The sequence below is a fragment of the Molothrus ater genome, chromosome 6, assembly GCF_012460135.2.
Source record: "Molothrus ater isolate BHLD 08-10-18 breed brown headed cowbird chromosome 6, BPBGC_Mater_1.1, whole genome shotgun sequence".
Lineage (NCBI taxonomy): Eukaryota > Metazoa > Chordata > Aves > Passeriformes > Icteridae > Molothrus > Molothrus ater.
Genome location: NC_050483.2, coordinates 23,588,613 through 23,612,412, shown reverse-complemented (window position 1 = coordinate 23,612,412; position 23,800 = coordinate 23,588,613). Strand labels below are relative to the sequence as shown.

Genomic DNA, 23,800 nt, shown 5'->3' with positions numbered 1-23,800 from the left:
GATCAGCAGTTAAACTGCTCTGCTGGAGCCATGAGCTGGGCACGCTGTTTCTGTCCCCCAGGCCACCTGGTTTCTCCCTTCTCTCTTATTAAGTAGTCTTAAGGCATGCCCAGCAGGGTGGTGTTTGCCCTCCCTCCTTTGCTGTGGTGACTGCCACTGCCAGTGTCTGGGAGGACCTCTGGGGAGCCCTTGCTGTGTCGTTTGCTGGCTCCAACAGCCACTTGAGGTGGTTCCTGTCCCTTCTTCACTCTGAGCTTGCTTCCCCCAGTGTTTACGTGTGGGTGAGTCTGCCAAACGCACGCTTCTCACACCCCAGAGCTCTTGTAGAGAGAAAATGGGCTTGTCTCTTTTATTTCTTTTCAGTTTTGACCAGCTGGTACTATGATTTATCACCAAAATTAATAGTAGGATCGGTTTGAGAGTAGGAATTTCTGGTCTCCCACAGTGTTGATGAAGAGTAGGGGGAGGTGTGTAGAGGGAAGGAATAACAAGCAGGTGGCACACCTGGCGAGACAGGCTGAGTGCTTCTAATACACAAGGCAAAACAAATGTGGGGCTCTGGGTTCTGAGGTGCTAACAACAGCCAAATGACTGGATTATTTAAAGTACTTTATTTTCTGGTTCACATTATCCTGAACAATGTTTCAGTGTTTCCACACTGCTTGTGATCATTCCCCCTCCTCTGTATTACAAATGGCTGTAATTTATTGTTGGGATCCCATTTGTCTGTGTGACCGATTTCCAGGAAAGAGTGAATGTGCCTGTATCTGTATCTGGTGGTGGTGATGCCAGGAGTGATGTCTCCTGGCCCAGAGCTGCTCACTGTGGCTGGGGGAGGTGCCGTGGCAAGGGAAAGCACTGAATAATTTAGCAGTTGCAGCTGCATCCAGCAGTTCTCTCAAATGTCACATGCTTTGTTGTTTTCTTGTTAATTTTTTTATGGCTATACATTTATACTATTTGGTTTTTGGAAAAAACCCTCTGGTGCCTGCATTATGGGAACTGTGGCCTACTGCTCAAATTCCCAGCAGAGGGCTGGGAATGGAAGCATCTTGTGGGGGCTGGGGTCTGGGCTGCACCAGAAGCAGCACCAGCGTTTCTCAGCTCAAAGCTCACACCAAAAGCACTTCTGGTTTGGAAAAGAATGTAATGCTGTTGTGGTTGCAGGTGATGTGAGGCTAATTGGGCTTGGGGCATTGTGTGGGCTTTGGTTTGCCCTTCCTTCCTCCCACTCCTTCTCCTTGCAAAATATTTAAGTGCAGATTTGAGGATCAGCAAAAAGCTGATGACGTATAGAAAATGAGAAGGCTCTTGTATTTTGTGATGGTGATGTTTCACAAGGAGGGGCAAAAAAGGACAGACTTCAAAAGAGTTGGCCTTGTGTTACTGTTCTCTCATGCAAATCTCGGGAGATGATTTTTGAATAAGAGGTGAATTTAAATTCAGACAGTGTAGAGCAGGAGAACTGGCCAGATTGAGAGAGGGTTTTTATGCCAGAATTTGTCCTATGATTCTATAGCGAGTGGTGCCCTGCACAATGATCCTGTCCAGGAAGGATCATGAGAGAGATTTTTAATACAGTAAAGGAGGGGAGGAGAATAAGGTCTTTAACCCAAATTGAAGCGTGTGAAATGTCCTGTGGCTGAGGCTAAAATCTGTCCTCTCCTTCCTGTTAGGAAGTAGAGTGCTATAAAAGTGTGTGCTTTTCCTGCATTAGGTTACTGTTGATGGTTTTCCCCAGGAGTGTAGTGGAATAAAATGGATAGCAGTATTTGCATACCGTTCTCCCTCACATGCTTATCTCTTGGTCATGATTTTTCTTCATGGCTTTCAGGTACTACCGGTGGGTGCAGCTGTGGCTCTGTGGGGCAGGTGCTGCTGCAACCTCTCCTTTGCCTTTGCTGCTACCTGCAAGTTCCTGTTAGGATTGTGTGTTTGTGTTAGCACACTCTGCATGTTCTTTCTGTGCCTGCACTGTGTGTTTGTGGAAGCATCCTGTGGGTGCCTGGGTAAGCGGATTTTGTCAGCTCTGGTTGGTAACTCAGCTTTCCGTGGGCAAGAACGCCTCCTGGTATTTGTAGTACTCGTGGCTATGGCACACTCACGGACTGCGGGGTGTTTAGCATGTTGCAGGTACTGTGCTCTCTTCTGGCCTGGGGCCTGCAGGTGCCAGGAGGGCTCTGTTTCAGCACTGACTCCAGGCAGTTCTTGTGTCTGGGTGAAGCTTGCTGGTAGTGTGGGCAGTGCTGGGAGCTTTGGTGGTGGAGCAGAGGGGGTGGAGCGCTGCAGCTGCTCTATAAATATACCCAACAGGCTGAAATCTAGGGACTAAAAGATTGGGTTGCTATGGTGATTGATCTGAATCAGATTACCTGTGGGGCTGTTCTCACAGCATGTGCATGTGTGGTGACTGCATGATCTTGCATGTACAGCAGGCTGCATTAGCCAAGCTTTTGGCTGAAGCAGGGAGGAGAGAGGAAGCAACACTGAAGGGCTGACATATGGCAAGGACGGGAAAATCTGTCACTATAGCAACCAGGAACCTGAATCAGTCCAGCTTCACTCCGTGATACTGCAGAAAGGTTCCCATCTGTCTGCCATGATACTTCTGTTTGTGGAGCAATTCTGGTCATTTTCAGTTTATCTGTCAGCACCCCTGCCCATGCTACTTCCATTTTGCTCTTGACAACTAATGTGGAAGCTAAAGATGCTTGACTGTGTCCGTTCTGTTTTCAGAAGGCAAAGAGATAATATTACTTAGTAGGAAAGGAAGAAATCTTTTATTTATTATAATTATTGAGAAGGCCTTCAAAATAAGTCTTCTTGTATTGCCAAAACCTGTTTTCCCCATTCATTCTTTAATTTTCTTTTATCTGGTTTGTTCTGTCCTTTCCCTCAAGATTTATTGATAGATGAAAAATATGGAAATAGTTGGGGTGCATCTGCTGTTTTACCTGTAAGCAACTCTTACTGATTGAAGTGATGGATGTGCTCCAGGGCAGATGCTTTTAGAATTTGCCTGCAGTCCTGTTCTCTAGTGGGTGATTTCTTATGCTTGGAGCTATCCCCATAGCATTTTGCAGAATCACACCTATGTTGTAGGTTAGCCATACTAGATAAATATGTAACTGTCTGTTTAGGTATGCTTGCAATTCTTTGAAAATGCTCTTTTTTTTTCTTTTTTCTTTTTTTTTTCCTCCAGAGTGCAAGTATCTTCTTAGGAGTCACAGTTTTGGCAGGCACTGCTGCCTTGCCAAGGTGCATGGTAACACACAAAGCAGCTGCACCAGTATAGCAAGTCCATCCAGTCAGATTTTAGAAATTGTTCCATGTTCTGTCAGATTCTGGAGAATGGGAAGTGTTCTCATCTCTGCTGTTGTCTGTTTCTTGTGTTAGCAGAAACACTGTAGTATCTGGATAATAGCAATAATGAGCTTCTTAGAATGTTGCATATTTTAAAGTATCAAACTATTTGCAGTGTTTTATATAGTTAAGCCGAGGAAGTGAAAAATGGCTCATGTGAAAAGAATACTGCCTATCTGCTTCTTTAAAAGTTTAGTACAAGCAAAAATAGCATGTGCTATACCAGAGATAATGTCTGGCATAATTTGAAACACACTTGGAAGAAGAAGTAACCAAAATTTCAGTGGTACAGATTCCATAAAGATTATTAAAATGTCTAAAAGCTACGATGAACAGTTCATACTGGGCTTCCAACCATGTTGTTTCCACTTCAGCAGTGAGTGGAGTTCCTGCCCACACAGGTGAGGTTGGCTGGTCCTGAGGTACTCACACCTATTTCTCATAGCTTAGCAGATAGGTCAAGGTGTGTGATGTGAGAAAAAGAAACATAAATCAGTCCAAAGGTGGGCATTGAAACTCCTGGCCCTATCTGTGTTTGTTTCAGTGCTCAGTTTAGTTCAATTGGTGAGCCTTGAGTTCACAGAAAACAATGCACTAAGGTCAGGCATAGTGGCTATTAGAACTGAACTCAGTACAGACCGTCTTGGCTGAGAGTAAATAGAAATTCAGGATGTTCCAAGGAAACTAAAAATTTAGTTCTTTTTGGGCGTGACTAGAAATCTGGTTTTTCACAAGGTGAAATTTCAGTGAACCGTAATTTATGTGGCTTCTGTCCTATAATTTGTTCTGTCTCCTTCACAATTTCCTCTTTTTTCTCTTACAAATTAATGTCCCATGTATGCTCATTATTCAGTCAGTGTGCAAATTGAATTGTATGATGCTGATTTATATTCTAAAGGTATCCATGCACTGGTGAATTGTGCAGTAGGATCCTTTTACCAGCTAAAAACTGGAGGTAATTAAAGGAGAATCCTTTCTGGTCCCATCTTAAAGCATGGAAGAATTGTAAGGAAAGCAGGGCTTAGCACCTTCCTGTTAGAAATTAATCTGTTGTCTTCATACCATTTTTGCAAGCAATGATGTAAATACCTGCCAGGCATTGTGCAGGTCAGTGTAAGCCTGGCCCATCAAAACTGGGAGCCTCTGTGTGAGGAAAACAACTGCAGCTGAGTGTGGGGAGTTGTCCTTGGCTGGATGCCACTTGTCCACCAAGCCACTCTATTGCACCCCTCCTCAGCAGAACAGGAGGAAGAAAATAAGATGGAAAAAACCTCGTGGGCAAAAGTAAAGGCAGTTTAATAAAGCAAAGATTGCATTCATAGAAGCAAAGAAGCCCAAGAAATTTTATTATCCACTTCCCAGAAGCAAGTGCTGTCCAACCATTTCCTGGGAAGCAGAGCTTCAGTAGGCTTAGTGGTTGCTCCAGAATATAAATGTTTTAAATAATGGATTCTCTACCCTTCTCCTCTCTCTTAGGTTTTTCCTGAGCAGATGTGATATGGGATATCCTTCTGGTCAGTTGGGGTCAGCAGTCCTGGCTATGTCCCCTCCCAAGACTTTGCATACTCCCCAGCACTGCTGGGGGTAAGATATTGGAGAGGCAGCCTTGATGCTGTGCCAGCACTGCTCAGCCATAGCCAAAACACAGATGTGTTGTCAGCATCTTTCCAGTTACCAGTACACAGCATATCACTGGGAGGGCTGCTGAGGGGAAAATGACCTCCATCTCAGCCAGACCCCATACAGTGACACTAGTTAACACTTTGTTGTATCAAAGTTATTCTTAGACTGAATTGCTTTGTTCCTCTAGATTTGTGTCTCTAATGAGAAGACTCCTAACAAACATTGGGGGCTCCAAGGGATAGATGAAATAGGATAATTGCACAACTCATTAGTCCCAACTCAACTTGGGACTAATGCAGGGCATGGCTCTGACACAGCCAGGGCATGGCTCTGACACAGTTTAGATGACTCTAAATTGGTAGAAAGTCTGCTGTGGTTCTTTCATGCTGCCCTATCCATTGTGTGCTGTGGTGCTTTTCATGAGTGTGTGTGTTTGTTTATATAGGCTTTTATTTCTGGGAGGACTTTAAATTGCAGAATACCATGCAGATTTTCCTCTAAGAAGTTGTGCTGCAACCTAAAATGTGGGTGTTTGGGGAATTTTTAAATGCAGAGTAATGCCAATAATAGAAGTGTTTGTTTTTTTGAACACTTTTTTCATGTCATGGTTACTGGTAAGCTGTGGTTTTGTGCTGGTTCTTGTTTTTTGTCTTTGTGCCTAGGCTACAGTGCCAGCTTTTACTCGTGAGTATTGCTGACAGCTGCTACAGTGGGTGGGTAGTGTTAGTTCTCACCAACCCGTTCACCATCCATATAAGTGCTTATTTCAATTTTGGTGTTGTCTGAGACATGATCTGTTGGTGCAGTATTTTTCTGTGGTGGGCCTTCCCTTCTCTGTTTTTCTTCTTTTCTAGAGATGAAATAATAGGAAGTCTCTTCTCAAGTGCTGCTTGAGGATTCAGCCTTCCAAAGGCTGCTTCCAATATGTTTGCAAAGAGAAAAGACACTGCACAAGACCTTTTCAGAGAAAGCAATGTAAAGTTAAAGCAGTTTGAGAGAGAGAAGAGGTTTTGACATATCAACCATCTTAGAGTCAAGATAATTTCTTGGTTCATGTCCAAATTCCAACATAAAAGAGGAAATAATGAAGTATATCTTGGTTGTTTGATCTATTTCTGTCCTAATGTACTTAGTCTCTAAAGTCTAGGAGGATGATTGGAAGCATGATAGGAAATCTCTTAGAAAGAAACTACTTTACCTCTGTATTGCCTGTAGAGGTGCTGTCTGTGGTTCTGTGATCACCTGTGTTCAGTCAAGTCTTCCAGATTCCCTTAACTGCTTTCTCCTACCTTTTCTTTGTGCCTGCACAAGCATTTGTGGGGTCACTTGGTGAACGAAGTAAAAAAAAAAAACCTTGTAAAAACAAAAACAGGGAGGGAGAAGAAGGGAGGCTGTTAGGTTCAGTCTGTATCAGTTCCACAGTCTGTTTTGCCCTGTAGCTGCACAAACTCTTCTGCCAGCACAGGGAACGGAACGATACTGGCCTGAAAGAAAGCTTTTGCCAGATAGGGAGGGGGAGGCAGGACTGGGATGCCTGTTTGTGTTGCCTTATACAGATCATCATCTGTGGTGTCTGGTTCCAAGCAGGAGTAGGAAGACGAGTTCCAACAGATGCTGGCGCAATACTCTTCTAAGTGGTGTCATCAGCCATTGCTAGATCTCTGAAGAAGCCAGAGATTGAATAGAGGAAGGCAAAAAACCTACACTTGGTTCTAATTCTTCTACCTCTTGCTCCAATCCAGCAATAAATCATATTCCCAAAAAAGCCTTTGTCCTCTTATGCCTGACTGTAACTGTTGTGTTGTTAAATATAGTAAATCAATAAAGGTGGCTCTGGAAGCCCTGGCACATCTGCATCGGTCTCATCTCCCTGGTACTTGTGTTTAAATAGAAAGCAGAAATTGGAAAGTGCTCAGGTCTTTTTTAAAAAAAATGGACAGAAACTTCAGTGTTTGATGTCAGTGGGTTGTAGCTTCAACCATTTCAGGGATATTGTAAGCCCTGCATATATTCCTTGTACTTGTCTGCTCAGATATTCTTGAAATTTCATGATTTCTAAGACCTTCATAATGCATATCTTGCTAACTTCTTTGCAGAGCTGTGGGACACATGTGTAGGGAATTGCAGTCATAAGACAAATGCAGTGTATTTTCTCCACCTTCACTGAGGGGTTGGGTAGCCTCTGTTTTTGAGGAAAAACATCTTTGGTTACCACTAAGTAGCAGAATTTCCTCGAAGTTGTACTTCTAGGTATGCCCCTGTCTGACTGAGCAGTTTGTTCTTTAAAGAGTTCTGGGGAAAGCCATTTGGAAAGAAAACGGATCAAGTAGTTCTTCAAAATGGAGACAAAAAGGACCACTTGATATCCCAACTTCATCTTGTTCCTCTTAAGTTTTTCTGTGCCAAGATATTTGCAGAATATCAAGGATCAAGAGCTTTTCCAGGACAGAATCTACAATGTTTTCAATAATGTCATTAAAATCTAGAAACAGAAACTTTACTTCCTGTGTCTGTATTTTCTCTGTTGTTCAGAGAAGATAATTTACAACAATATTGCTGCTCAGAGAAGATAATTCATACTGCTGTTACTTAGGACTTTACAGTAGCTGTAGTTGAAGATCTACTAAAAACGTGGCACAGTTTCACGAAGTGTGGGATTTTTATGTGTGAGGCTTTAAGTTTCTTTCAGTTTATTACTCCTTTAATAGTACCTACTGACTAGTATGATTTTCCTTTTTTATAAATTACATATGTGCTTTTTTTGTTCTTACTGTTGTAATGTTTTTGTGTTCTTACTGCTGTTTGCAGGGCTAATGAATAAAATTTCCCTGCTGTGTATGTGATATGTTTACATCCTGCCTTAGGATGTAAACATGAACTGAAATGGAAACCTTATTCTGAATATGTCCCCGAAAGCAATCAATTAAGTTTTTAATGTAAAATAACTCTTATTTAAAAATCCATTGGAATACTTAATAGACTTCTAGAATACTCTGAGCATCTCTGATTTTTTAAATTTCTGAGACCTTTCAATTTCAGGAAGTTTCTGTTTTCAGGTTGGTCTCAAACACTGTAGGGAACACTGTAGTGTGGAACTGTATTCCTTTTTAAAACTTTTTTTTTCTCCCTGTTCTTTCCTGAATTCTGTGAACTAGGAATGGTGGGATTGGAAAGAATTATTTTCTGGATATCTATTAAGCATAATTATTGACAAGTAGTAATGCTGCAGTATAATCTCAATTTTACCAAGAAGATCTTTCTATCATAAAGTACTCAGAGAAATTTGCTGCAGGAGGCATGGGTATCAGGAGTAAGGAGTGAAGTTAAACAAGATAAATGGAACTGAATGAAGTAAGTGAAAAATTCAGTGTGCTTTACAAGATGCACTTTTGCTATTGTAAACTGCAGTTCTGTAGAACTGCAGTTCTGTATCTGCACAGAAAAGGTGTTAGAGATCATAGTCTTTGGGAATTGTGGAGATCATTCCTGCTGACAGCCATTTGCAGGTTTGGGAAGGTGGGATGCATTTTATCAAATTGAATTTCTGGTGTTACCCCTTTGTTAGTGGTTCTGTTTATCCCACAGCTAAAGTTCAGGTTGTGGTTTTTTTTCCTTCAGTCTTGCCAGTTGAAGCTCCCTTCCCAAGCACTCTCAAGATCCTATGGATTTGCCTAAGCAACGCACAAACCATGTGATGAGTAGCTCCTTGGCAGTGGTAGGCAGCTTTGTTGGTCTGTGTTCTCCCGTAGAACAGAATCGTAGCATCATTTACCTTGGAAAAGACCTCTAACATGATTGACTCCAACCATTAATTCTTGAGATACTCTTGTACTTTTTTTGTGTGTTTTTCATCTCTCTGCTTTTGTGGGCATATGGCTGTGTTTTTGTACTCCTGAAGACAGAGATTGTGGATGACCATGACTGCACCAAACGTGGAGGCTTTTTGGGAATATAATTAAGGTCATTAAGTTGCTTGTATGTATTGGGTATTCCTGGTTGTGCTTTTGACACTCTTGCTTTTCTTGCTTATAGATTGGACTTGGCAGACTGTTCCAAGCAGATTCTGTTCCCCAAGGCAGCAATCACGGCTGATGGGATAGCTGACCACTGGATCAATGAACAGGAATTCCTTGAGATGACATAGGGAGGGGCATCGAGCACAATGGTGCAGAAAAAGAAAATCTGCTCTCGGCTGCTTGACTATCTTGTGATCATTGGAGCCAGGTAATGTGAAACAATCTCAGCAGAACTTTTGCTTGGGCACTAGAGTGAGGATAAATAGCCTTGTATCCACTGATGAAATCTTCCTGATGCTCAGGAAGTGCTGTCTGAAATGTGTGTAGAATGCTCCCCTAAGGGGAGCACCTGCTTGAGCCAGGGCACTTCTTGAAAGATCCTAGTGTAGTCAGAATTTTTTAACTTGTGGTCTTTAGACTTCTTTTCAAGGGTCTGCAGAGGGTGACTAAGAAAAGCTAATTTAACTATCACTCTCTGGTTTTCTGTGTCTGAACTTTGCTTCTACTGGCATCAGGACAGAGGGATTCACAAATTGAAAATACTGAAAGCTAAAGACAAGTAAAATACAAGTTTTCTACTACTTTTATTACTAGTAATGTGCTAGTAGTAGAATAATACTACTTTTCTAGCTTTTGAAATGTAGTCTATAAACTCAGTTAAAAAAAAATCTGAAACTTGCTTTACTTGGCTGTTTTTCCCTCTAATACTTATTTATCCTCACAGGAATGACATGAATGCTTCTTGTTTTAAAGTCTTATTAATAGATAAAATGTTATGCATATTTACTTAAAGCACATATGAAATGAAGGGTTGATGTGTTCTGTTTGTCAAACATAGAGGTACTCAATAAATGTTATTTTTTCCTTATTCAAAGTTTATGCAGCAGCCTTCTGCAAATTCTATGTAATGGATGTATCTCAAAGTCTGTTTTGCTTTCATTTCTAAATATCAGTGGTTCATGCACATCAGCCTGTTGCTTTACCTCTTGCTTTCTTTTCAGAATACTTTGAATGCAATATTTAAATAGGCTGAGTGGAGGAAATTACATAATCCTGACTAATAGTTATTTTATTATTGCATTTTACGGACTGAATGCTATAATAGTTAAATACTTCTTACTGTCTGTAGAAAAACAACCAAATTTTCTATATGTGTGTCACCAGCTAGGAAGAGGAGGGAGAAATGTTAGCTGCCTCCTCCAGTGAAGCTTATAGTGTCTGATGTTCTCACTTAGAAATTTGCTACTATCACTTCTGGACTCCTACAGTTCTCTTGCTTTTTGCCAGCCCGTGCTGGTTAGGCTGCTACTGCTGTCTTGTTTGGCACTTTGGCAAATGCCTATGATGAAAGATGGAGCTGACTGAAACAGCCTCTCCTACAAAGCCCTTAGGAGCTCCATGTGGCCTTTACTATTACATCTTGTTATCCACTGTGCACAAACAGCAATACTTTTTGGAACTGTTGGGTTAAACTTTCCCAATGTCTGAGAAAACTCTGTCCTTGTAGCTAATATTACAGCAAAGGCACAAAGTGGTGATACATGCACTCGTACTTTGTTGATGTCATTTTTTGGACCATTTGCTGCCAAATAAACTCTCTAAATAGTAGCAGCATTATTTGACATTTCTTTTTCAGCAGATGATGCATTAGTTGTGTCCATTAACGTATAAAAGCATTTTAGTGTTTCTCTTTTTTTCATACAGTATTTCGGTATCTAACTTTACAGGCAGTATAAATCTTGTTACCAGTTTTATTATGAAAGCATATTTACTTGTTTTAAATAAAATATTTTTTGTTTGGAAGAGTTAGTCAGCAGAGCTATTTACACCAGTGATTTTCTTTTGTAAATTGTGAGCATTCTATTACTACTTGTTTGAATTTTTTCACATCTCTTATATGAGAAAAACAAGTGTCATTTGTATTTTGAAATAGGCAAAGGTATAATATCTTGAAAGAATCTAGTGGAAAATTAGGAAACAACAGTTTTGCCTTTCTGTCTTCACGTTTCTGTGGTGATTTGTAGTCCAAAGATTAGTGAGTCACAGTGGTAAATAGCTGTGCATATTACCATGCAGTTTTTATATAAATTACACTTTAAATCCCAATTTGAAAATCAAACACATATGTTTGTGTGGTTGCTAGAACTTTTAATGAAAGTGGTTTTAGGATGAGGTCTAAATCCCTCCACTGTTGATCTGAGTTCTTGTAAATTCTTGCTTTCCCAGTTAGGAATTGATACTGGATTTCTCATTTAATTTTTCATCTTGTTCATAATGGCTGAAATCTAGGAGCTTTTCCTCTGACTGTGTATTTGGAAAGGGACAATGTGTTTCCTACTGAAATGTTGCCCAGAGACCTGTGCAGTTTAATTAATTTTGAAAATCCAAGTCAGAGCAACTGGACAATACGGTGTTCTCCTGGGAACAGCATATTCCTGGAAGGCCTTTTCCTAATCAGATTCGAACAGGCTCCTTGCTAATGACTGTATAGACTTAAACTTCTTTACTGAACCTTTCTGCCTTGTGCTAGTGAGTGAGCTTTGCGGCTCGTGACTGAGAAGCTACTTTCCATGGACAGTAGGGAAGAGAGAGAACAAAGGTGAAGCTGAGTCCACAGGCTCTTGGCACATTAGTAGGAAGTTTGCAAAAATATTTATTACTGGTCAGCTATGTATGTGGTTTTTTGTTTGCTTCTTTTGTAGGCACCCCAGCAGCGACAGTGTTGCTCAGACTCCTGAGCTGCTGCGGCGTTACCCTCTGGAAGACCACGCAGACTTTCCCCTCCCGCCCGACGTTGTGTTCTTCTGCCAGCCTGAAGGATGCCTGAGCGTGCGGCAGAAGCGCATGAGCTTCCGCGATGACACTTCCTTCGTGTTCACCCTCACAGACAAGGACACGGGGGTCACTCGCTATGGAATCTGCGTCAACTTCTACCGCTCCTTCCAGAAGCGAGTACCCAAGGAGAAGGGAGAGGGCACGGGGGGACATCGAGCTCGAGAGGGACAGAAGATCCCTAAACCTGGGGATGCATCAGCACCGCAGGAGGAAGTGGGCACCGAGAGTTCAGAGAGCGGTTCTTCGCTGCAGGCCCCCAGTGCGGAGTCTACCCCTGACGTGAATCGATCCCCGCGCAGCAAGCGCCTGGCCAAAGGCAGCCATCGCTCTCGGAACAGCACTCTGACTTCTCTGTGCATCCTTAGCCATTATCCCTTCTTTTCCACCTTCCGTGAGTGTCTGTACACCCTCAAGAGACTTGTGGACTGCTGTAGTGAGAGACTGTTGGGCAAGAAGTTGGGCATTCCGCGTGGGGTGCAGAGGTATGTTGAGAGGGAAGAACTTTTTTCCTCCTACTGTTTGTGTTCAGTGCTGCAATTTATTCGCACAGTAAATTGTGGCTGCAGATGTGGTTGCAGAAGCAGCCAAACGCCAAGGGTTGGCCTTTTTCATTGTTTTAACCCAGGTTCACAGTAGGAAAAGGAAATTTTTATGACAATTTTTTTAAAACTTCTCTCTCTGATTCTGTAATCTGGTATGATTTTAATTTTTGATGCACCTAAGGAGTCGCTACCCTTCTGATGACTGAAGCTGAGTGCTTATGCTGCTACTGTTGCTTTGGCATTTAAGCTCTGTGGCAGTATATGTCAGGACTGATTCTCTGGGAAATTAGAAGCAGCCAAGAAATAACAGAGAGAATTTCTGCTTGGGGCAGGAGGGAAATTATGAAAATGTGCTTAACAAGCTTATGAAACAGTCTGAACTTCAGCGTGGGAGAGAAAAGACTAGAGAAGCAGGATCAGCTGAAATAGGTCAAAGTACAATATTTGAAGGAGAGTGGGAGGAGCGGTAGAAAACAAAGTAGTTGTCTAGGAAACATGGGAATGGTTGTTGGTAACAGTAAATTGACAGGAACGTGGTGTATATTTAATGTAATGTAGGAATCGTAACGTATTTGCTGTTGTAGTGTTGAGTATGTAACAGAAGCTGTTGCACTGTAGAGTATGGAAGGGACAATATCTGTATGTATTTCAGCCAAGGATGTGCATCTGTGCTTCTGTGCCTGACACCTTCGTTCCAGGATGGTGTTTTCCTTTCCAATGTGCTAACTGAATAGAAAAAGTATGAAATTAATCTCTGGAGAAGCAGGGGATTATCTCAGTTTGAGAGACAGGACTGTGAGATAGTACATAATGTGAGTTAAGTAGCTTGGTACACTCAAAATTTAACTTGTCAAAAGCAAAAAATGACAGGATTATAATTATTTTAATTTTTATCTTTATAAGCTCTTTACATTTTGTATGAAATGGAAAATGTGTCCCATTTATAGAGCAGTGGCCTACTTCTTGGGCTACTGCCCTGGAATAGTTCTACGAGACTGTTCTGGGCTAGTATGACTGCATTAGCAGATTTATCACTTGAGTCCACTGATGGAGAATAAATTATTTTGTCAGAGCAAAACTTCCCCCCAATGGAAGTAACTGTTAAGGAATGCTGTTTTGTCACTTGGTTTAGCCTGATAATTATTGAGGAAAAAACACCCCACTGAATTTCATGGTTTTCCTCAATTTGGTGTTTGAATGACATGTGGTATTTGAAAAATTTGCTCTTATTGGGCATAATTCTTAAAGAGAATAATTAAGTGATAGATGAGGAGAGCAAGAGACAGAATACTGAGCATACATCTCTGGGAAAAGTAAAGCAGCAGGTTTGAATTACCATGTGATTTTCTAGTGGTGACCTGGAAAAGTAGAATAGTTTTGAAGTGGTGGCAGAATAAAGGTGAAACTGAACCCTTACAGCTGGCAAAAGTGGAGCACACCTCTTAGCAGCCTAATGTCTTATGCATGACAAGTAGCTGAAGGAAGAGTGGAGAATGAGAAGCATTACAGTTCCTGAGAGGTGTATCATGTACTCAGTGTAATCTCAAATTGCTCTTATTTTGAGCCATCCAAATTTCTCTAATTATTCTGCTTTTGTGAAGCCTCCAGTGTTATAATCTTTTTTCCTTTTCATTATTTTTTTTAAAGTTGTGAACTGTAAGGTAAAACCTCCAATTTGAGCCCATAGCTTTCTAGGGGATCTTTTCCAGTAACTCAAGATATTTATCAGGCTGCAGTTATTTGGAGAATAAATACAGAAGGTTTGCATCCTTCACTGTGCTACAGGGTAAAGGGCTGAAGTGGACAAGACTCTGTGCTTCCCTTGTCAGACCTAGTTTTGAGTTGTGAAGCTCTGAAGGCCATGAGCAATGCTGTACATGCTTTTTGGCCAGCCTGTCTGTGAGCTGCAGGTTTGCAGATTGCCATCTTAGGGTGTGGAGAACTTGCTACTTGTTTTGCTAAGGTACCTAAATGTTTTCTACGCAGCTTTCTGAGATTTAGCTGAAATAGATCCATTTTCCCATGGGTTATTCAGCTCTTAAGAATGATACATTGCAATTTAGGACAGAATGATGAAGGGTATTTTATCATGCTAAAACATCTGGGAGATCTTGGATGTGGCATATTTTTATTATCTCAGGTTTAATTCCTATTCTTGCAAAGGTTTGTAGACTGCTAGAAGCAGAGTCCTGCAGTCAGTGTGCTACAGTTCTGGATGAGATAGGAGAGTATCCTGTGTGTCTGCTGAATTTCAAGCATGAGGGTGATGAGAGTTCTTCAGAGATCTGGACCTGAGTGAATCCTTTAAACGTGTGAATGAAGTCTGAAGTGACATCCTTGTGTTGATTCCTGCCACAGAAAGATTTATTCTTCCTCACATTGTGGGTTGTGTCAGTATGAATGCCTATCTTCCATTCCTTTGTGTGATCAAAGGTTTGTTAGTTGTCTCTTTTAATCCTTGGTGGATCTCCCCTTTCTCTGGAAGAATCTTGCAGAATGGCTGTCAAGTGAAGTTCTTGGAGTGTTAACCTTGGCGTTCTCCCTGTGTCCAGGGACACAATGTGGCGGATTTTCACAGGCTCCCTGCTGGTGGAAGAGAAGTCCAGCGCCTTGCTTCATGACCTGCGGGAGATTGAGGCTTGGATATACCGGCTGCTGCGCTCCCCCATGCCTGTTGCTGGGCAGAAGCGGGTGGACGTGGAAGTCTTGCCACACGAGCTGCAGCCAGCTTTGACCTTTGCTCTTCCTGATCCATCCCGCTTCACTTTGGTGGATTTTCCATTACATCTGCCTTTGGAGTTATTGGGAGTGGATGCCTGCCTGCAGGTGCTGACCTGCATCCTTCTGGAGCACAAGGTAAGAAGGGAATATCATTGATCTTTGATAAGTATGTAGGAAGTTCTGCCCTCTTCAAAACCAGGGTAGGCTGGATGTGTAGAACAGCTGTCTCTCTGCACTGCCTGGAATGAATTTTGTCTGTGGAGATGAGGGGAATAAATAGCTCCTTCTGAGATTCCTGTTTTGAAAACTTCTGTTCCCACTCAAAAAAAACACCCAAAGCTTGTTTTCGGACAGTTTAGTGGAGGGTTACTCAGTTCACAGCCATTGAATTTCAGTCTGTGGAGATCACAAAATCTGTGGTCTTTGTATGCACCTGAGGGGAGTATTAGATGTGAATGGTTGCTGCAGTGCTGATGGGAGTTTCTTTGGTTGCAGGTTGTATTGCAGTCCCGAGATTATAATGCACTTTCAATGTCTGTGATGGCCTTTGTGGCCATGATCTACCCACTGGAGTACATGTTCCCAGTGATCCCTCTGCTTCCCACCTGCATGGCCTCTGCAGAACAGGTACATATTTTTCCTTTATTGGTCTTTCGCAAAAGATGTTTCTGTGATGTCTAAAATTCATATAGTTGTAGTCCTTTCTTTGTTCACCATCTTTTCAGAGATTGTATCAAAGTCTGCCTTGCAAAGAACATTGCTTGAATGTGACTATTTAAATCATAGGTAACACCATTTATATAGGATATCTTCAGAGCACACTCAGTGAATAGAATAATTCAAAGCAGTAATTCACAATGAACTGGATGACCATAGATCAACAATATTATTATGATATTTACCCCCTTCCCCCTCTAAACTGAGTAATAAAATTTGTTGAGGAGGGTCCAAAGTAATATTTAAGGATGCTTGAGGGCTCTATAATTCAGAGTTCAGAAACTATTGCCTGCAATCTCAGAAATATGAAATGTTGTTTAGCTTCAGCTGGGAGCCTGGGTTTTGCCAACAGTCAGTTCTTTGCAGGAGCTCATTATTCTGCTTGGAAAGATAGAATTCAAGACATCTTACTACTTCAGTGCTATCCTGCGACTGATGCTGTAGATTTGTTCTTGTGCCACTCCTTGGAGGGGACAACAGTTCTAGATTAAAAGAATAAATTAGCTCCCAAGCCACTGGTCTCAAGCTGCTATGTGCCTAGTTGATTTAAACCTTTTTCCTCTGTTTATTGCCTTATCAGAAGCAACCTGAATTTGCCCATAAGTTTTCCACATACATATGAAAAAATGTGTCTATCTTGTACTTTTTAGAATGTTATTATTTTGAAACCAAACTACCACTACGAGCATAAGGGTAAAGTCCTTGTATGTGCCTATTTACAGTGGCACAGACTCAGTTTGAGCTGAGGTTGTATTCATCCATGACTTCCTGCCTTTCAACTTACGCTCTTACTCTGAACGTTTTGGTTTTTTTTGGACCATGGTAGACACAGCAAGCTGTTTGCAAAGAGCTGTGTAGCCATATAAATTATGTTCTGGGTGGCAGTGGGACATGAAACATGGGAGATGGAAATGTATTTTCTCCTAGATGAAAACTGAGGCTTTCTGAGTAGGAGCTTTTATTCTTTTTTTTTTTTCTTTTTCTTTCTTTTTTTTAATGCTTCCTTTGTATGGTATTAATTACTTATTTATCAATGCATTTTGTGTTGTTTACCCTGCTATAAACGTACTGTAGTCAATAAATAAATATTTGGGAAGAACATGGTGATATCAAATGCAGATCTTGTCCTTAGTAAAGTCTGTCTTTCTCTCAGTTGCTTCTAGCCCCTACACCTTATATCATTGGTGTTCCAGCAAGTTTCTTCCTTTACAAACTGGATTTTAAAATGCCTGATGATGTATGGCTTATTGACCTGGATACCAATAGGGTAAGTGGCACACATAAGAAGTTATGGCTTTGTTTCCAGAGCTGTGTACTGTCACCAGTGTACCCACTGAGAATTCAGTAATGCCTGGCCTCAGTCTGCCTTTGCCACTCCCATTTTAAACTTTAGGATTCCATTCCTTGTCGTGTCTCAAGGTCCCCATGTCTTTTGCATTAGGCATCCTTTTTCAGTTAATTGACCTGGCTATCTCAATAGTAGGTGAATCCTCAAGCAAATGATAGAACTTTCCTCTTGACTAATTGTCAGACTGGCTTATAGCCCTACTTAAGAAACCCGATCTGTTAAGAACCTTCCCACAGGTTGTCATGGTTCAAGTGGGGCTATGTATCTCACTTTCTACAAGGGTATGAGCAAGGCTCATTTAAGGAAAATGTGAATAACATCATCATATTGATGGAAAGTATGGGTTGATTCAAATGTCTTGGTTTTGTAACCTTCATTGTTCGTTATATTGTAAACAATAACAGCCTTAAAGAAGTGAAGAGCAGGTGTCTGTCTGAGACTGTGAAGTTTTTTATTTCTTATTTTACTTTTGTGTCTTTTATTCCCTGGTGTCTGGAGTGCTGGAGATTCTGGGGATTCTGTTTTGGAAATGACTACAGCTGGGGAATTTTTAGTCTGTTGTTGTGCTTAATTCCAGGTGATTGTTCCCACAAATGCAGAATCTTTGCCAGCACTGCCAGAACCTGAAGCTTCAGAGCTGAAAAAGCATCTGAAACAGGTAATATGCACTTTGGGGAAAGGACTCAGATGCAGCAGAATGTAGCATATGTAGTGTTGCCCAGTCTTCTGCTAGAATGAATAAGAATGCAAGTCAGTGAATGTAAAGCTAAAATGTCCCTGTACACAACAGGTGGTTTCTTATTTGTTGTTTGAGGCCAACTTGTTTCCAGTCGATGAAGAAAGTTCCAGATTCCTCCTTTATGTTTGCCATGTGGGCTTTAAATTCTGACTTGATCCATCAAGCTATGATCATCTTTGTTTCCCCTCCATTCACAGATCTGTGTGTGAAGTGTCAGTCTCTCCTCTCAGGTCCTGCTAAGCCATTAATCAGCTTGGGTCATCCTGGCTGATCGTGTCAAGCAGGTTTTATCTCTTTATTTCTGTTTTCCTTATGCACGCTGCATGCAGTATCTAAAGGTAAAGTGTGTTACTAATGTGATGAGGTTTGCTCTTTCTCTTTCCTCATAGACCAGGAGAGCAAAGTGTGTAACCTCTCTGATATCCCAATACCTGCTGTCAGCACAGATGGAAGTGATGTATTGCCTGGAGTTTTGTTAGATCAACCTTCCCCCTACTGCTGCCTCACCCCCTTGCAATTTCAGGCACTATTTAGCAAAACTTTCTCACTAGTGCAAAGGTAAACTCAAGTATCAGAAGAACAAATTGCAGTTTTTTTGAAGACATATTTAAAATTCTCAGTGTTCACCCAAATTCAGCTTACATTCCCTGTGTATTCCTATGGACATGGTTATTAAGGTTTTGTCATTGGCAAAGGAGTGCTGCTGGTACAAAGCAGACAAATTGTGGCCCACATTATTAAGGTTAACACTTCTGTGTGCCTTTGGTTCTTAGAGTGAATAAATGAATTCCAGGATATCTGCTTTTAAACTGCTGTAGAAAGTTCTTAGCTGCATCATTAAGGACAACAGGCTTGCCTGTTTCCAAAGTGGCCAGATATGAATGTTTGGGGGTGGGGCAGTTATACCTCTTCCCCAAGATGTGTCTATTTTGTGGTCCGTTTCGTTTTCCTCTCATTTGTGATATTTGGTAGTAATAGATATTTTTTTTTTCCTTCCATCTGTTTCTCTGTGGTCATGTGTTCGTCTTGGCTCTGATGGGCTGCTGTGGTGTTATCATATGATCTTCCATCTTGCCTCCAGTGTCTGGTTAGCATGACTGCAATCACTCAGAAACAGCTGCTCACTCCTGACAACAAGGTTCTTTATTTTATTCTTTTCCCCTCAATTTTCCATTTTACCCTTTTCCTTTAGAGTTTTTTTGTTTGTTTGTTTGTTTGTTTCTTTCTTTGTTTTGGTTTTATATATTTATTTATTTTTTAAGTGAAAAGATGAAACCTCGGTGGCAAATGGGAAAAATGAGGAAGATTTAGGATAGGTCTGGGTGTGCAGGACTGATTCTCCACTTGTGCTGCTCCTTGAAGATTTTACAAGGGTTGAACTGGTATCTTTATGGACAGATGAAGGCTTTATTCCAATGGAAAGTGGAGGTTTTCAGGGATAAAGCAGGTGTTTGTGTAGAGGTGTCTTCACATTTTCCTGGAATATCAAATTACTGATTGAATAGTCATCTTTAAGGGCAAGTTTCAAGGCCTCTAATTCCCAAGATGTATTCAAATTACACATGGAAATAACTTTACAAGCAGTAGAGTTATGCAGTGCCATACTACTAGTGGTCCAGTTAGGACTATCTGTTTTCATGTCATGAATGATCTAGCAAAGTGGAATTCTGTGCTACTCCTTGACTGGCTCCAGGACTGTTTCAGCATTGAGGAGATCATTTTGACAATCACCATAAAGGAGGGGCTGGAGATGCTTGTTGACTCAGCGTGGAGGTGGTTTAAGAGGAATTAATGGAGCATGCATAATTGTTGCAATTGCCTAGAGGGCAGGGTAGCTCTGATCATTTGTTCCTTAAATAACTGTTCTTGCTGAATGTGTGCATAATGTCCTTCAATAGGCCCTGGCCAGCATGAGCCTGAATACTCAGCCAATTCTTAATCTAGAGAAGTTTCATGAGGGGCAGGAGGTGCCTCTGCTGCTGGGAAGACCACAGAATGATTTGCAGTCTACTCCCTCCACAGAATTCAACCCTTTGATCTATGGAAATGATGTGGACTCTGTTGATGTGGCTACCAGGTGAGGCTTAACAGGAAGGTGGCATTGAGTCTTCGTAGAAGTTTGCCCTTGAGGGCAGCACAAACATTTCCGTGGGTGAAACAGTATCTCTCAGGTACTATTGCAGATTCTCCTTGACATCCTGTGGGGAAAAAGAGCAGTAATTACAGTCTTTATCTCACACAGTTATGTTCATGCAGGTAATAGATATATCTTGAGGGGGTGTTTTGCTTCTTACATTTTCCTATAGATCATCCACTTTACCTGGATTTGTCAGTCTGATACTGTATCCTCAGCTTAAATCACAAACCTTAACTATGGAAAATAAACAACTGGGGACTTAGTTGTTACCTCAGCTCGTAGAAACAAGAATGATGTCCTTCACTGAGTGAGTGTTTGTGTTAAGATGGTGAAGTAGAACAAAGTGATTTCTTGGGTTTTGATTTGTTTGGATTTTTCTTTTATTTTTTGCAAGACAGCTGTTTTCGAAGAAGAGTTAGGTTACTGTTCTTCAAAGGTTTGAAACATATGGCATACCTTTTAAGGGCTCTCTTTATTCTTTTTTTGTTATGCTCTGTGTTTTTTTCTAATGTATTGTTCTCTGTTTCTTTTTAGGGTTGCTATGGTGAGATTCTTCAACTCACCAAATGTTTTGCAAGGTTTCCAAATGCATACTCGCACTCTTCGCCTCTTCCCACGACCAGTGGTAGCCTTCCAGGCAAATTCTTTTCTTGCCTCTAGGCCGAAGCAAACACCTTTTGCAGATAAGCTTTCCAGAACACAGGCAGTAGAATATTTTGGAGAATGGTCACTCAACCCTACTAATTACGCTTTCCAAAGAATTCATAACAGTAAGTGTTGGTCTTGCCTTTCCTGTACTTGGATGTAATGCAGGAGCTTGAAAACCAGACATTCTAGGGAAGGATTTAATTTTATACCATATTAATCCTGCTGGGGTGGGGTGGGGGGGAGGAATCTGGTTCAAGGAATATTTTTCTCTTTTTTTGTATGGCCTCATATGTTTCTCCCAAGTTAGCCCTGCTATTGGTGTGTTGCTCCTCCAATTAATTTTACCTCTTGTTTGATTATGGAGAAGTCTTGTAGGTTTCTTAAAGACTGCCCCTTTGTGCAAGACTTAGTAGAGGGTAGTGTCATTGTGAATGAAGCCTTTGACACCAGTAAATGAGTTTGGTTAATGCTCTCCTTGGTTTTTTGTGCAGACATGTTTGACCCAGCCCTAATTGGTGACAAACCCAAGTGGTATGCTCACCAGCTGCAGCCCATTCACTATCGAGTCTATGACAGCAATTCACAGCTGGCTGAAGCCCTGAATGTCCCAGCAGAGAAGGAAACAGATTCTGATGCTACTGATGACAGGTTAGCGGGGAACATGCCCGTAGTCACATGAGAGTTATTTCAGATTGCTGGACCTGTCCTACTTCTCATTTGCAGCCTTTTCCTGTAGTCTGCCAGGCTGTTTCATTTCTTGTCTGGGCAGAGTACTGACACTGAAGTAAATTTTCTCACTGCTCTGTTATCACAGCAAACCTCTTAACCCTTTGCTAGTGTATTCATTTAATGTGATTCTCCATACGTATTTTCCTGTTTTCTTTTGCCACCCTTATGCAACTTGACATTTGTCATTTCCTCACACCCTAATTGTCTTTTCTTCCATGCTGTTTTCTCTGGTTATTTTTGTTGCAGTATTGCAAATACTCTCATCCATCCTACAACTCTTAAATTTCTGTTCCCGATCCATAGTTATGCAAAGCTTGTTAGTACTACCCACTGCCTGTGACCACCTTGTGTGTTTAGTAAAATGAAAGGAAAGTTTATATAGTAGTTCTTGGCCATATTTCATGGAGTTTTGTGTCTAGTTTTATTCCCTTTCGTTCCTTCCTGGTTTGTGAGATCTTTCAGCCTTGGATTTGCACGTATTTTGCATTCTACACAGCACCAGTGGTCCTAACAGAATGGAATTTATCACTAGTGTAAAAAGGAAATGCTTTTACTTGTGATTCCCAGTTCCCTTGAATTTGTCCTACATAAACACACACGTTTTGTGAATTAATATACTATTCTCTACTCACTTATGTTTAGCCTCATAACTTTACTAAGAGATTTTAAATGTCTTCCTACAACTCTTCACATACCTAGAAGTTATGGTTTTTGCTCTTACCTTTCATGAAGTTGGCCTGTGAAATTTGTTGGTAGCTACTATAATATGAGATTTTTGGGAGGTCCATGAAACAGTGCTGATTCAGGTCTTTAAAGCATCAGAGCCTGCCGTTGCTTTGATGCTGCCACTCATCTCTCTCTCTTGTGGCAGTGGCAGTGACAGTGTCGACTACGACGATTCAAGTTCCTCCTACTCCTCCCTTGGTGACTTTGTCAGTGAGATGATGAAATGTGACATTAATGGTGATACCCCAAGTGAGTAACTTTTGCTTTTACTTTCACAAGGTCCACATAGGTTCCCTTTCCTAATTCATCTGAAGCACTTTGGGAAAATGGCCTCCCCTAAATCCCTGAATCAGAATGAAGTATTGTCCCATAGTGGTCTTGCTCTGAGGTAAAAGTGTGTGGGTAGACTGAGAAAGGACATTTCTCCTGCTTACAACCAGCTTCCTCCAAACAACACTGTGAAGAGGAAGAACAGAAATAGGTGCTGCTGAACAAAACTGGTTCACTAGATCTGGAAACAACCTGCTGCTGCCAGTAAATACTGTGCAATATGGACAGTAGAGTCTCTGAGACAGTGAGCTCTCTCCTGTCCCTGCATATTGGTTCTCAGTGCTAGCTTTAAAGTATTGCTCTGTCCTAGTGGGGACAGAAAAATGCATTCTCTGTGGCTTATATGGAAGCTGCATAAACACTCATTTTGTTCAATAAACTAAATCTAGAAGTCCCAAAACATTTCCTGTGTCCCAAGGACAAGAGCTAATAATCATAAGCTGCAACAAAGAAACTCTGCTTGGATGTAAAGAAAAGAATTTAATGGTTATTGTAGTTGAATAGTTCCCAGGATCACTGTAGAATGTCAAGCCTTGAAAACTTTGAAAACTCAGTGGGACAAAGCCCTGAGCAACCTGCTTTAATTTTGAAAGTGTTCCTGCTTTGAGGACAGAATTGGAATGGATGACCTCTAAAAGCCCTTTACAACCTAAATTTTTATGCAAGTTGATTCTGTTGAACAGTCCTCATCTTCTAGGAATACTTAGTTAGATGGGCAAAAGGCTGAGGAAGGCAGTTTTGTTTAATGAATGATGGTGTGTTTGCAGATGTTGACCCCCTGACTCATGCAGCCCTTGGTGATGCTAGTGAAGTGGAATTTGATGATTTTCAAGAATATTCAGGGGATCCTGATGAACAGACCATGGACAGTGAGAACTCCCAAGAGAATAACCAGCCTCGTTCAAGTTCCAGTACTACAGCCAGTAGCAGCCCCAGCACTGTCATCCATGGAGTGAATCATGTGTGTACTGAGTTCAGCCTCAAGATCAGCATATTAGGATATAAAGAATGGGAGAATGCACATGGTTCTTTCTGAGAAGGGCAAAAGCTAATAGGACTATGACACCATGCACAGATTTAATTGCATGCACACCCTGGATTTTCTGAGCAAGGTGGAGTTTGCTGGTATCCTCTTATGCTGGGATAGACCATTCCTGTACAAAAAGTTCCAGTGCATTGAAAAATGCTTTAGCAGAGAGAAATGGTCCAGGTTGGGACTGCAGGAATTGCTTTTACAGAGTCTGGAAAGACCTGATATCTTTAAGGGAACAGGTAGTGGGGTGGGGAAACTCAAGAATTTGTGGTCTTTTAAGAAGAATGGGAACA

At 41.3% G+C, this 23,800-nt stretch overlaps 1 protein-coding gene across 14 annotated transcripts in view; it reads left to right on the top strand.

The window, feature by feature from the left end:
• Positions 1–23,800, top strand: part of MADD (MAP kinase activating death domain) — a 68,601-nt gene that overhangs the window by 4,753 nt on the left and 40,048 nt on the right. For all 14 annotated transcript variants that reach the window (XM_036384091.2, XM_054515214.1, XM_054515217.1 and 11 more), the window contains exons 2-12: positions 9,019–9,210; positions 11,705–12,319; positions 14,932–15,235; positions 15,596–15,727; positions 16,971–17,084; positions 17,743–17,823; positions 19,803–19,981; positions 20,576–20,811; positions 21,181–21,337; positions 22,290–22,393; positions 23,242–23,435. In XM_036384091.2, coding sequence (XP_036239984.1) covers positions 9,149–9,210; positions 11,705–12,319; positions 14,932–15,235; positions 15,596–15,727; positions 16,971–17,084; positions 17,743–17,823; positions 19,803–19,981; positions 20,576–20,811; positions 21,181–21,337; positions 22,290–22,393; positions 23,242–23,435 — 2,178 coding nt within the window. In that variant the 5' untranslated portion in view covers positions 9,019–9,148. The remainder of the gene's footprint in view (positions 1–9,018; positions 9,211–11,704; positions 12,320–14,931; positions 15,236–15,595; positions 15,728–16,970; positions 17,085–17,742; positions 17,824–19,802; positions 19,982–20,575; positions 20,812–21,180; positions 21,338–22,289; positions 22,394–23,241; positions 23,436–23,800) is intronic.